A 14720-nucleotide genomic window follows, 5' to 3' on the forward strand; every position below is an offset into this window, starting at 1 on the left:
TCTGGTTTGTGTTCATATTCTGAATATGAAAGACCTTAAGCAATTTATCTGCTTTGGAACATGAGGCAGAGAACTTCCTGAAGCAGACTGGGGGTGTTGGTTGGTTGGTTGGGATTTTTTAAGGGAGATTTGGTACCTGAGCTTTTTAGGTCAGTATTAAATTGGGTCACTATTAAATTTTAGGTCAGTATTAAATTAAGGTCAGTTTCAACTCTTTTCCACTATTAAAACTGCACATTTTGGGTTTCTGCCTTCAAGACTAACTCAAATCTACAGTGACCTTATGCCAGACTACATCTGTTATTAATTTTCTCCTATTTTTAGCTCATTGTGTACACAATCTAACATCCCTACTTCCTGTGCTCTAAGCTACAATATATTTACACAATGCCCACCTCACCAGTTAAAAAAGTTAACACAGTGGACAGTTGTAACCAAATGGGATGGTTATGGTCCCAAAATAATTTCTGTTCCTGTGAATTTGTGGAAATCACCAAGTGATCAGAGAGGAGCTGAGGGAGTGCCCCACAGCACAAGGTGCTGGAGGAAGGTGAAATCCTGTGGGTGCTGGCAGAAGGCAAGGAGTGACAAACAGGAAAGGAACTCTTGTTACTTTCTGTCTGTAGGACACCAGCATCTCCTCCTCACCACCTCCTGATACCTCCTGTGGGTGTCAGTTCATTTCAATAAACAGGAATTCATCTGTGGGCTGGGGGTGTGACCTGGATCTCAGGTAAGCTTTCTTTTTAAAGGGGCTGTTTGTGCACCTTACAACATAGTTTTTAAGCTTTTAAATTTTTATGTGGGTTTCCCCTTTCACTTCAAACCATCAGGTCTTGAAGGAGGTCAAGGAAACATCTCCAGCTTCACCTGAAAAGTGATTGCCAGGGGAAAGCACTGACTTTGGGAGAGAAAGAGGAGCTGACACAGTAGTTGGTCACATTCAAAATGCAAATGGGAGGAGAATTTAGGCAGCAGCTAATAGGGGAAAGGTGTTTCTGACACAAACTCTGCCTGGTCACCATGAGAAGGAAGATTGTCACTTATCTTCAAAGAGGCTGGGAAGATCCTTTTTTAAAGAAATAAAAACTGTTGGTGTGTAATACAGAAGTGACTTCAGATGTGGCCCTGTCCGTGGGGATCAAGCAGTCCCTGCCTGGCAGTAACACACACAGGTGAATGGGTAGAGCTGTCTCAGGAACCAAAATGACAGTGCCAGCTCTGGTGCTGTTTGCCTCCTTCCCACTCTTTACTGCCCCAACAATTTGACTCTTATAATGACATTGTTCCATTAAAGATGAAAGAAATACACTAAATATTGGGCTGGAAGAGTGGCAGGCCTACAGCTCCATCAGCACCATTGTTCTCTGCCTGAATTAGTAGGATTGTGGGTCAGTGTCATGTCTCTGGTTTCCTCCTTTCCCCCAAACCATGGATCTACGATGGTAATTTTTAGGGATCTGTTCCAAAAGCCATTTTTAATGTATTTTGACAATAAACTTTGCCCAAGCCCAAGCAGCACCAAAACAACCCCCAACCCATCCCTCTCATGATGGGGTCTGTGTGCCAGAGCTGCATCCTGGGCGTGGGAAATTGTTTTGGCCGCAGGGCTACGACCCAGGGAGGAGTGGAGGATCATCGAGGTGCTCCCAACCGACATTCAGGTAAATACAGACTGAGTTCACACACACACACACACACACAAACATATATATATATATATATATATATATATATGTATATATATGCGTGTGCATATCCCAAATCTCCCCTGGCACACCGTTAGGCTGAGCTCAGGGCAAGGCTCTGCCCCCAGAGGGTGCTGGCACTGCCCAGGCTGCCCAGGGAATGGGCACGGCCCCGAGGCTGCCAGAGCTCCGGGAGCCTTTGGGCAGCGCTGCCAGGGGTGCCCAGGCTGGGGCTGGGCAGGGACAGGGGCTGGGCTGGGGGATCCTTGACCACCTCGGGTTGTTCTCAGTGATTCCCTCAGTCAGGCCCAGTCCCTGGTCAGAGATCAATGCCGTCCCTCCTGCTCCCCTCACGGGGAAGCTGCACAAGGCGATGTTCCTCGCTGGCAGTACCTCCCCGGAGGCCAGGTCCATCTCGGCGATGGTGCGGTCGATGTGGGCTCGGGTGGAGCGGAGCCCCGCCAGGTTCTCGCTGGTGTCGGACAAGCGGCGGGAGAGCGTCGCGATCCGCGCCTGCAGCCGGCCCCGCTCCGCCTCCTCGGCCTGGATCCGCCCGTTCAGCTCGTCCCGCCGGGCGCGGAGCTCCGACAGACCTGCGGGGCGGCACCGTCAGACGGGCCCGGGCCCGGCCCCTGCCCCGGCCCCTGCCCCGGCCCGGCGCCGCTCGCCCCCCGGTCCCGCTCACCCTCCTGCAGCGCCGCGTGGTGCCCCCGCAGCGCGGCTCCGGTGCCGCTCATCGCTGCGGCCGGCGCCGCTCCACCGCTCCGCCCCTTCCTGCGGCCCGAATGGAGCTCTCGGCCGCCTGGCACACGCTCAGCACCGCGCTGGTGCCGCCCGCCGCGCTGGGGCTGGTGAGCGGGGACCGCTGCGCTCCGCCGGGCGCGGGGCAGGCCCGACCCGCCGCCCCCGGGATGCTCTGGCCTCGGCTCCTCACCGGCCGGGCCTCTCCGGCTCTGGGTCCGCGGGGTGGGGTGGGAGCTGCCGGGGCTCCCGGAGCCGGGGGGAACGGCCAGGGCTGAGGGAGGAGCGGCCGGAGCTGACGGGGCCGGGGGAGAACGGCCGGGGCTGCCGGGGGGAAACGGCCGGGCCTGAGGGAGGATAGGTGGGGGCTGGGGGAGGAACGGCCGGGGCTGCCGGGGCCGGGGGGAAACGGCCGGGGCTGCTGGGGGAGGACGGGAAGGGCTCCTGGGTGTGCGGGGACGGTGTCCGCTGGGGGCTGTCAGGGCAGGGCCGCGGGCCTAGCCGCCCTGTCTGTCACCCCAACCAGGAGCGGGACCAAAAGGCCCCAGCTTGCCCGGCCGTGCTGTGGCTCTGCTCCCGCTCCGTCTGAGGGAGCTGGGCAGCCTAGGGGGGCTCGCAGCATTTGCACAGCACCTGTGTCCTGCAGCAGCCGTCTGCAGGGACAGCAATAATGTGTGCGGGTGTGAGCCCTGGGAGGGAGCGCTGGGCATCCAGCGGTGGGCTCAGACCCCGGCAGCATTCCCCCAGGGCAGTTTGACAGCAGAGTCCCTGTGTGCTCCATCAAATGCTTAACTCATGTTCCCCCCGCTTTCCAGGCAGCCCCGAGGCCCGAAGCTGCCGTGCCGCTGCAGGATGCCGAGCTCCGGGCAGCCCTGGACGTGCTGCAGTGCTACGACTTGCACTCCGTCGTGGAGGAGTGGTTCATCGAGGTGCTGCAGACTGACCTGCAGGCGAATATCGCCCCCGAGTTCTGGAACTGCATTGGCCAGTATGAGAACACGGCCGAGGAGCCCCAGTGTGCTGCGCTGCTCCTGGACGCCTTCAGTCTGCTCAAGTGCCGCCTGGAGCCCTACCTGAACAGCCTGGAGCTCCTGGAGAACTGGACCAAGGCAGGCCTGCTCCTGGGCACAGGCGCTCAGACGCTGCAGGAGAAGGTCTACACCATGTTCAAAGCTATCCTCTTCTTCTCCACGACCAAATCCTTCCAGGAGATGATCCAGCAGTTCTACAGCCGCACGTTCAGGATATACATGCGGCAGTGGAAGAAAGGAGAGGATGGAACGAACGAGTGTGAGAGCAGCATGAGTGAGACCGAGCAGGAGAGTGACCCAGAGGAGGGTGGAGGAGAGGCCCAGCTCTGTGCAGGCTGCAACAGCAAGAGGGAGCAGTGCTGGTGCCCTGAAGCTATGGAGCAGTTCCAGCAGCTCAATGACATTCTGTAGGTATCTCACGGGGTGGTGGCTGTCACTTGGAGTGAGGAAGGGTATGGATGGGGAGAAGCAGCAGGTTTTATTGATCCCTGAGAACAGCAGGAGCTGTGTGAGGTCAGGCTGTGAAGTGGTGGTGGGTAGAGAACTCATCATAGACTTTCTGCTTTCAACTGGTGGTTGAACAAGGGCAGATCTTTAGACACAAAGTTCCTCTCCCTGGATATGAGAATATCCTTTTGGCTCCGAGGCCTTTGACCACAGAGAAGCAAACCAGTGCAAGGTGTCCCTGCCCATGTCAGAGGTTCAGACTAGATAATCTTTAAGGTCTCTTCCAACCCAAACCATTCTCTGATTCTGTGAAACTCTTCTAAATGAAAAGGCTTTTGATGGCTTTAAATAATGTCTGTAAGGAAGATGGGATAGCAGTAGTGCCATATGTTACATATGTAGTGCATCTGTGTGTGCTGTCAGAGCTGGGTCTGTGTGACAGTGTTCACAGGGCTTTTCAGGATGAGGGAAGAGACGTAGAGCTGACTCCATATTTCAGAAGGCTGATTTATTATTTTATGATATATATATTACATTATAACTACACTAAAAGAACAGAAGGAAAAGTTTAATCTCAGAAGGCTGGCTAAGCTAAGAATAGAATAGAAGGGAATGATAACAAAGGCAGCTGGCTCGGACAGAGAGAGAGCCAGCTCTGCCGTGAGTGGTCACTAAATCCAAACATCCACACAAGACCAATCCCAGATGCACCTGTTGCATCCCACAGCAGCAGATAACCATTGTTTACATTTTCTTCCTGGAGCCTCTCAGCTTCTCAGGAAGAAAAAATCCTAAGAAAGGATTTTCATAAAAAGATGTCTGCGACAGGTCTGCCTCAGTGGAATGTACAGGGAGGGTGATGCCTTCAGGTAGAAGATTTTCTTGATTTGCTGGTGCCTTTGCTCCCCACGCTCCTGACGTGTCCCTGTGCCCGCAGGCGCCGGCTGAACCTGCTGGAGAGGGTGAGTGCTGAGGCTGTGACCTCCATCCTGCACAGGATGATCGAGGAGAGGATGGAGCAGCGCTGCCGTGGGGAGTACGAGCACTCCTTCCTCAACGACTTCCAGGAGGTGAGGCTGGTGTGGGGCAGTGGGGGCCTCCTTGGGACATCACACAATTCACAGAATCACTGGCTTGGGAGAGACCTTGTGTGGGTCTGTTCTTCAGCTCAGGCTACAGCCATTGTCTGAGGTCACCATTTGTGGTGTTTTCGGGAGAAATTGAGAATCTGACTCCATGTTCTTAGGAGGCTAATTTATTATTTTATGTACTTATATTATATTAAAGAATGCTATTCCAAAACAATCCTAAAGAATAGAGAAAGGATACCGACAGAGGGCTTAACAAGAATGATAATGAAAACTCGTGACTGCTTCCAGAGTCCCAACACAGCTGGACAGTGATTGGTCATTAAGTCAAAACAATTCACATGAAACCAGTCAAACAATGACCAGTTGGTAAACAATCTCCAGACCACATTCCAAAGCAGCAAACACAGGAGAAGCAATCAGATAATTCTTATTTGCATTTTTCTCTGAAGCTTCTCAGTTTCCAACGAGAAGAAATCCTGGTGAAGGGATTTTTTAGAAAATAGGACAGCGACAACATCATCGAGTCCAACCCAGCCCCAACAGCTCAACTAAACCTTCACACCCAGTGCCACATCCAGGCTTTGTTAAACACATCCAAGGATGGTGACTCCACCATCTCCCGGGGCAGCCATTCCAGAACTTTATCACTCTTTCTGTAAAAAACTTCTCCCTGATATCCAGCTTGTATTTCCCTTGGCACAGCTCGAGGCTGTGTGCTCTGGCTGTGTCAGTGCTGCTGCAGACAGAGCCCAGCCCCAGCTGAGCACAGGCACCTTTCAGGGAGCTGTAGGGAGGGATAAAGGTGTGCAGCTGTTGTTCGTTTTTAGCAGCTCAGGCTAAAAGCAGATTCCAACTTAAAACACCAGGTCCAGGGCTATGACTTCACCATGCCTGGCAGGAGAGGTGGCTGAAACTCCCAATTTTGGCTGATGCTGGAGGGGAAGGTTTGCTCTGACCTGGGCATGAAGCACTGTCGCATTTCACCTCATGATGTCTGTAGTAATGAGGGAATTTCTGTGGTTCCAGTTTACAAACCACAGGATCAACAAGTGCCACCTGGCCTGCAGAGGGTGCTCCCTCTGTGTGGGTGAGCCCATAATTAGAATTTCTGTGGCTGTTTTCAGTCCTCTTTCCAATTCCCCTTTAAAACTGGAAGCAAGGATGAGAGAGGATATTCTGGTATTGATCTCACCAGTGGCCATACAGAATTAAAATCATTCTTTGCAGCTGCCCAGTTGCTTTGCTGCTATTTCAACTAAGTTTGTGTTGAGGTGCTTACCCACCATGACCTTAAAACAAAATTCTTCTCCAGGTTATGGCTCCTCCAGGGCACAATCCTGAGCTCAGTGCCCTTTGCCCATGACCTTGCATTTGTCTGTGGTGCAGAACCAGGCCTGCAGCCAGGTTCCCATGCAATCCAGACACCCTGGATCCCTCACTCTTTGCCATGCCAACCACTTTTGTTGCTGCAAACATCAGGAATCTTTTTGTGTATACTTCCCTTTGGTTGTTGTGCAACACTTTCCTCACTGCACCTCGTGTGAAATGCTTTTGGATCACCTGGAGATTGTTTAAGGATATTTTCAGAAAACACAAACTGCATTCTGCTCCTCAGATGCCGCCCTTGCTTCCACATCTTGTTTGGCCATAGAATATTGGAGGGCGTCAGGATTAGGAAGAGATAATTTTAATGGGGGAAAAAAACCAGAACAACAGGCCTGGAAGTCTAAAGGTTAAATACAGAAGTGTGAGAAACAGCTCACTGAAAATTACAGGTGCTGAGGGCAAAGCCTCTTTGCCAGCACAGCAGCAGCTGCCTGGAGTGTTGGGTCACAATCAGGCTGCACCAGGAGCACTCAGGGAAGATAAACCTGAGGGAAGAATGGGTTGGTTTGATAATAATTCCTTAAAATCATGTTGCTTTGCATCAGTTATAGTCCTGTCCTCTTGTCCTTTAGGGGAATTCTTTATCAGCTTCTCCACAGTTTTGCTCAGGTGTTTATAGTACTCAGGTTTGTCCTGGCAAAACTTGTGCATTTCTTCAGTGTTTCCTCAGTTGAGTAATTAAAATAAACATCAGCAAACCAAACCTTGACTTAGCATTTTTGTTTCAGGCTGTGAGAATGCATTAAAAAAATTACTATCTAGTAGTAGAATATCTTGTAGCATATTGGTACTCAAATACTATCCCAGGAAGCAGCATGTATTTGCTAATTGATGAGGGGGGGAAAAGGCAGTTATTTTGAACATCTGGATATTGTAATTGGGTATGTTTGAAATTTGACAATTACCCATTTCTCAAATATAAAAAAATAACCTTTTTATGCTCTCTGTTCAGGTTTTTATTTTATGATTCAGTGATGTGGCTGGTATTTGGATTTCAAATGCCTGAGTTGTGTTGGGTGTCTGTGACTTCTTGGGATATCTTGTTTGTTTTTCACTGATTTCAGGAACCATAGAAATTTTGGGCCAAGAATGGTGTAATGGGCAATTTGCTTATTTTCTTATGAATGGGGCAGTTTTGCAGGTATAGAATAGGATGAAACTCTGCAGGAATGAAATAGGCTGCAAGTTTTGGAGCAAACCCTGTCCTTTTTGGAGCCCAGTGCCTGCACACAGTCTGTGGTCACCCTTATCTTCTCACAGTCAGCTGCACAGCCCATATCCTGTCTCTTTAGTTAAAATTCCAATTCTTTCAGCTGTAACCCAGGCTGGGACACATTTGAGGAGCAGCTGGGGGTGATGCTGTCCTGGTCCAGCTGCCCTTTCTGCTGGCTGTGCTGGCTGCCTGGGCTGGGTTGGGATGTGGCTGTGCATCCAGCTCTGTGCTCACATCTGTTTCTCCCTCTCGTGCAGTGGATAGAGAAGGTGATTGGGTGGCTCAGCAGGGTGTTCCTGCAGGATGGCCCCTTGGCACAGTCATCCCCAGAGGCCAGCAGCACCCTGAAACGCTGGCGCTGCCACGTCCAGAGGTTCTTCTACCGCATCTACGCCAGCATGCGCATCGAGGAGCTCTTCAGCATCATCCGAGGTGCCTCACCCTTGGGCTGGGCCTGGGGGGTGACAGAGCTCTCTGGTGTGCCACACTGCCTCCCCCTGCCTCCCCTCAGAGCCTGGCACTGCTCCTGATCACTGCCTTGTTTGCAGATTTCCCAGAGTCAAAGCCTGCTGTGGAGGACCTCAAGTTCTGCCTGGAAAGGACTAACCAGAGGCAGCAGCTGCTCAGCTCCTTGAAAAGTGCTCTGGAAATAAGACTTCTGCACCCTGGTGGGTTTTACATCCTTGTCTGTGTCCTGACACTGTGAGGAGCCTGGGTATGAGTGGGGATCTACTTGGAGCTGGTTTGGTTTCCTGTTTGAGGAGTGAGGGGCAGTCACCGTGCCCATCACACATTCTTTGTGTTCCAGTGGGCAGGGCAGCAGCAGCTGATGGCACTCCAGCCCCCTTTGGCCTCATTTTTACACTATGGTCAGGAGCACAAAGTTTATCTTTGGTCCAGGTGGGCAAAGGCTTCTTTGCACTGTCAGGGCTCAGCTCTGAGCCTCTGTTCATGCTCAAAACTGGTTTCTCAGACACATGGATCTGATCTGCCCCATTGCCTTGGGCAGTAGGGCAGCAAGTCCCCCTCCTCCCACACCACAGCTAGAACAGAGGGCTCAGACCATCCAAATCCCTTCTCTCCAAGGGGATAGAAGTCACAGCTCGCAGGGCTCTGACTCCCTCTGCTCCTCTCCTGCAGGAGTCAACACCTCCGACATCATCACTCTGTATATCTCGGCCATCAAGGCCCTGCGGGAGCTGGACCCTTCCATGGTGATCCTGGAGGTTGCCTGTGAGCCCATCAGGAAGTATCTGAGGTAGGAGATGTGTGGGGCAGTCTGGCACATCCCCTTTCCCTCCCCTTCCCTCACTCACTCTTCCCCCTCGCTCCAGGACTCGGGAGGACACGGTGCGCCAGATCGTGGCCGGTCTCACGGGGGATGCTGAGGGCTCGGGGGACCTGGCAAATGAGCTCTCCAAAGCTGACCCAGTGACCCTGGAGAACGGCCAGGAGAGTGATGATGACATCTCAGAGCCAGGGGACTGGGTTCCTGACCCAGTGGATGCAGATCCAGGTGAGATGCCCAGCCCAGCAGTCCTGGCTGCTTTCCCTGCTGGGCTGTAGCCTTGAGCAGCTCATTTGCTGGGCTGGGACAGGTCCCTGTTAATCTCACCCTGCTGTCTGCTGGATTCCACCAGGGAAATCGAGCTCCAAGCGTCGCTCCTCAGACATCATCAGCCTCCTGGTGAGCATCTACGGCAGCAAGGACCTGTTCATCAACGAGTACCGCACGCTGCTGGCTGACCGCCTGCTGCACCAGTTCAACTACAGCGCTGAGAGGTGAGGCCCAGGGCCCAGAGCCAGGCCTCCCATGGCCAAATCACCCGAGTTTCCTTTTACCTGCTGGTCAAATACTGGAATCATCTACCCAGGGAAGTGGTGGAGTCACCATCCCTCGATGTGTTTAAAAAAAGCCTGGATGTGGCACTTGGTGTCATGATCTAGTTGAGGTGTTAGAACATGGGTTGGACTCGATGATCTTAAAGGTCTCTTCCAACTTAAAAATGCTATGATTCTGTGAAGGGTAGAGCCTTCAGACTCAGTCCTGTCAATGGCTGTTTGTGGAGCCAGGAGTGCCTTTGGCTATTTCCTCTGCAGCTTTGAGTTTGTCTCTAGAGTTCCATACTCAGTTCTACCCTTGGGTTGTGCTGTAGAGCCGCTCGTAGGAATTTGGAGCACTGACACCATCCCACATGTTGTATTGGCCCCCAAATGGAAGATGTGTGTTTCTGAAACACAGAAAGTTCCACCTGAATATGAGGAAGAACTTCTTTGCTGTGAGGTGACTGAGTAGTGGAACAGGAACCCAGAGAGGCTGTGGGGTCTCCTTCCCTGGAGATATTCCAAACCCATCTGGACACAACCCTGAGTGTCTGCTCCAAGGGGCCCTGCTTGAGCAGGGAGGTGGGACTGGATGAGCTCCAGTAGTCCCTTTCAGCCTGAACCATTCTGTCTTCAGAAAGCTGCTGGCCTAGAGGAGGTGGCTGTTCCTCCATTGGCTACCAGGAACCATTCTGAGCAGATACTGTGCATTGCAAGGAAGAGCACCTTGTGCCAGGGACTTCATTTCTTTGGCTGTGTGGTGAGGGGTGGAGGCATAGCCAGATTTGTCCATCCAAGGGCCCTGTCCCTGACCTGCTGTGTCTCTTTCCAGGGAAATCCGTAACGTGGAGCTGCTGAAGCTGAGGTTTGGTGAAGCTCAGATGCACTACTGTGAAGTCATGTTAAAAGTAACTCCTTTTGTTTTTTTTAATTTAAGTGCAGGCTGTTTGAGCCCATTGGGGAAGGGGAGGGACTTGAGGAGTGACCCCAAAAAGGTCTTTTAGGAAAGTGGGGGTTCCAGAATGCCAGTGATGGGCTGATTTGTGACAGGCACAAGTGCATTTAAATCATGTCTGTTTTTAAGCCCTGTGGGTTGGATTATCAGCTCTGGGGAATGGTTGCTCTGGTGCTGTTGTCTGTACTGTCCTTCCTGCAGCATCCTGGCATTGAGGAGCTGGGCTTGGGACTCTGGAGTTTGATTCTTTTGGAGAACACAGGTGTGGAGGGCCTCCAGTGAAGGCAGTGTTCAGTTGTAACTCCTTCTTTCCTCTAAAGTCCCACAAATCCTTCTGAGTAGGTAGCAGACCTCCAAGTAGACACATGATCATGTGTCACTGTAGGACACGAAGCAACACGAGTGCACACACCGCTGCTGTTAAGGTGAAGAAAGGGAAAGTTTATTTCTGACTGCAACATTTATAGTTTTCTAAAAGTGACAGTGGATTGGAGGGTGAAAGTGCCACCTCTCCAATGACACTGGACAAACCAACAGTCTGTCAAATTTCTCTTCTTCCATAAAAGAATGCAAACCAATAAGTTATTTACAGAAAGTGTGAGAAAGTTTGCTACAAGAATGTCAACATCAGAAGGCTTAGAAAATCTTAAAAAATCAGGGTGACAATTGTGTCCTTTCTAGTGTTTCCATCATCATTTGGACAGAGCACTGTTCACCTTGTTTAAGGCTGTCCTTCACTGGTGGTTGGCTCTGGAGGAAGGAGGCAGCTCAGCTCTGTGCTGTTGCAGGACATGGCCGACTCGCGGCGCATTAACGCCAACATCCGGGATGAGGAGGAGAAGCTCCCTGAGGAGGAGAGGCCTCCCTTCAGCCTCGTGGCCATTATCCTGTCCAGTGAGTTCTGGCCACCACTCAAAGAGGAGAAGCTGGAGCTTCCAGAGCAGGTCAAGGAAGCCATGGAAGCATATTCCAAGAAGTATGAGAAATTAAAGGTGAGGCCACCTTAACCCCCCTCATGAAAGCTTTATGCAGACCCCTTCAGCTGCTGGTTGGTTACAGTGGGTTTGCCATAACCCAGCATTTGGTGGTTCCTGCTGGGAGATGTGTGTGAGCAGCTGCCTCCCCCTTTTCCCAGGCCATGAGGACCCTGAACTGGAAGTACCACCTGGGGCTGGTGAGCCTGGACGTGGAGCTGGCCGATCGCACGCTCTCCCTGTCTGTGTCTCCTGTGCACGCTGCCATCATCCTGCACTTCCAGACCAAGAGTGAGTGCTGTGCAACCCCTGTCTGTGCTTCCACGGGTGGGTAAGCCACGTTCCTTGGGCAGCTGGAGGACCAAGATGTGGTGCATGGGTTTGGATCTCCCACAGGGTCTCCAGCACCCAGCAGGGCCACAGCTCTGCAGCCCTCTGCTTGTTGCTGGCAGTGCCTCTCCGCCTTACCCAACTTCCCATCAAATCCTGGCAGCTTGGGTGTGAGAAATGTCCTGTTCTCCATCTCCTCCCTATTCTCCATCTCCTCTCTGATCTCCATGGTCCCTGCAGGCACCTGGACGCTGACAGAGCTGAGTGAAGTGCTCAAGGTGCCTGTGACTTCACTGAAAAGGAAGATGACGCTGTGGCTGCAGCAGGGAGTGCTGCGGGAAGAGCCCGAGGGCACCTTCACTGTCATCGAGGAGGAGCAGAAGGACCAGGTGGAGAAGGTTGTTCTGATTGACAGTGACGAGGAGGGGGACTCTGCCATGGCCTCACAGGCTGACCAGAAGGAGGAGGAGCTGCAGGTACCTGTCCCTGTGGTGATGCAAACATCCTGTATTGTGGGTTTGGGGAATCTGATCAAGGTGATGGATTCAGTTTGCACTGTGGATTCACATTTTCCACTGCAAGTGGCTGAGTCCAGCACAAACATTTGGGTTTTGAAGTGGGTGTCTCGTGGTTAATCTCTTGGTGCTGGATCACAGCCTTTCCTCCAGACAAGTGCCCAGCTCCTGAGTCAGGGAACCTTTTGGGAATCTCCAAATTGCTTTTTTTTCTGTTTAAAAAAATAAAAAAGTCTGAGACATGATTTCATATTTGAAAATAGTCATAGCTTGTTTGGATGCACCCGAGCAACACTTTTTTGGCACTTCTGACTGCCCAAAAGACTGACCCAGCACTAACAGCTGGATCTCTGCCTTCTCTCTGTTGTGGTTCCTGGACATTTCCAGTGCCTTTCCTGCCTGTGAGTCACATTGTGCCTGTGTGTTGTGCAACACAGCGTTGTCATGCTGTGTTCAACCACAGAGGGTCGTGAGTGTGCTGCACGTCAGATCCCTCTGTCCAGCTCTGTGTCCCAGCCCTTTGCTGCTGTTCCTGGATGGGCCCTGTTTAGAGACCCCATGGCTGAGAGCAGAACTAACTTAGTGCCAGCTGATCCCTGCCTTGTTTCTGGGTATTTGCTGTGTGCTGTGGTGTCACTCACTCACTGTGGCCTGTGTCCCTCTGCAGCTCTTCTGGACGTACATCCAGGCCATGCTGACCAACCTGGAGAGCCTGTCCCTGGAGAGGATCCACAGCATGCTCAAGATGTTTGTGATGACTGGCCCTGTGGTCACTGAGATCGATATCCAGGAGCTGCAGGGATTCCTGCAGAAGAAGGTCCGGGACCAGCAGCTCATCTACTCAGGGGGTGTCTATCGCCTGCCCAAGAACTGCAACTGATCTGGCAGTGCCCCTGCCCCCTGGGCACTGCTGCCTGTGCCTGAGCCCTGCTCCAGAGTGCCCCCAGCTCTCAGTGTCCTGCTGGGGGTTCCCTGCCCTGGGGCTTTGCTGTACTCCCTTCCCCAAGCAGGTGTCACTTTCCTCATGGAGGCAGCTCAGCAGCAGCCTGGACACCCACAATGTCTGGGTCTGCTCCCCACATTCCTTCCTCCCTACATGAGTGCCTGGGCCCACCTCCCTGGTTAATAAATAACAGTAGGCTCCTTTTTCCAATGGTTCCATCTCTTTTCTTTCCTCTTGGTCCCTCCCCATGCTGGAAGGGCAGGCAGGAAACTCCCCAGCCTGCCAGGCTCTGTCCCCCTTTCCAGCCCCAGGAGGTTTTGGGAGGGGGCTGCTGGCTCCAGCTGCTGTCTGGGGCTCTGTGTGTGGCTAAAGCAGTGTCTTGCAGCTGGGTGTGATGAGTGAGACCCTGCCCAAAACCAAGGCTTGGTGCTGTCTCTGACAGGGAGGGAACAACTCCAGGGTGCCCTTGTTTGGGACTGGTAAATTGTGTGGAATAATTTTATTGTGGGATGAAGAATGCTTGAGAGGGATGAGATGCAGCAGCTCTTCAGGGCAGGCTGGAGGAGATCCAGTGGGTTTTCCAGGCCCTGGTGGGATTGCTTTGCCCTGGCACAGGTCTGTGTCCCACCACCATGGGGCCGCCCTTGGGGTCAGTCCTGGGGAGCTTCAGAATTGTTGGCAGCACCCAAGGAAATGGGATGGGATAATCCCAGAGCTCCTGGTTAAACACTGTGCCCCCCACCCAGCTGTGGAGCAGTTTCAGGATTGCATCACATCCTCCCTCCAGGGTCTTCAGGCTCTCTCAGTCCTGTTTTTCACATGGATTTTGCTCATCAGGAGGAATATGCTGGGGAAATCTGGCTTTTTCTAAAAAGATGTTTCCTGTGAAGCACCCAATGAGTTTCCTCAGCCCAAGGAGTCTTTCTCCTCCTCTGCTGAACTTCAATCCCAGCCTGTGAGTGCTGTGGCAGCTGGAATTGAGCCTTAACAGAGCCACAGGTAGGACACAGGAGCAGCTGTGAGTGTGGCCTTGCATCCAGGTGTGTGAGAGATACAGAACACAGAAATCACCCCCTGTTTAACACTGACCCTTGATTTCCAGTGCCTAAAGCCCACAAGTGCCTGGGGCATTCCTCCTGCAGCTGCAGGCAGCAGGGTGCAGCAGTTCTGTCCCCCTGGGCAGTTGGTGTTTCCTCTGTGGATAAGCACAATTCCTTCATCCCCTGGGGCACTGTGCTCCAGGCTGGCAGGGCTGTGGCTCTGGGAACCTGCTGCATCCTGTTGTGAAGGTTCCTTGTGCTGAGGAGGATCTGGTGATAACTGAATAAACCCCAGTCTGAGATTTCTTCAGGTAAAGCCAAAAAACCCCAAAGGGCAGCAAATCCACAATGGCATCAGCAGGGAAAGGATGGACATCCATGCCTGAGTGCCCAAGGAACTTTTCCCTTTCCTTCTCTCTCTTTTCTACTCTCACCTCTCTACATTTTTTTCTTTCTATTTTGTCATGAAAGAGCACTGAGCACATGGAAGGGCTGGCAGGGAGGGTCAGTGGGGTCAGTGCCTGCCAGGCCAGGGTGTGCCA

The 14720-nt window shown here is 52.4% G+C and overlaps 1 protein-coding gene across 1 annotated transcript; it reads left to right on the plus strand.

The window, feature by feature from the left end:
* Positions 1-2407: 2407 nt before the first annotated feature.
* Positions 2408-13343, plus strand: ANAPC2 (anaphase promoting complex subunit 2). Its single transcript, XM_058038396.1, has 13 exons — positions 2408-2539; positions 3245-3867; positions 4845-4977; positions 7855-8029; positions 8146-8265; positions 8738-8855; positions 8932-9113; positions 9238-9379; positions 10254-10329; positions 11165-11368; positions 11512-11641; positions 11921-12156; positions 12863-13343. The coding sequence occupies exons 1-13, from the start codon at positions 2474-2476 to the stop codon at positions 13073-13075; spliced, it is 2418 nt and encodes an 805-aa protein (XP_057894379.1). The 5' UTR covers positions 2408-2473; the 3' UTR covers positions 13076-13343.
* The last annotated feature ends 1377 nt before the right edge of the window (positions 13344-14720 follow it).

Source organism: Melospiza georgiana, chromosome 20 (genome assembly GCF_028018845.1).
Source record: "Melospiza georgiana isolate bMelGeo1 chromosome 20, bMelGeo1.pri, whole genome shotgun sequence".
NCBI lineage: Eukaryota > Metazoa > Chordata > Aves > Passeriformes > Passerellidae > Melospiza > Melospiza georgiana.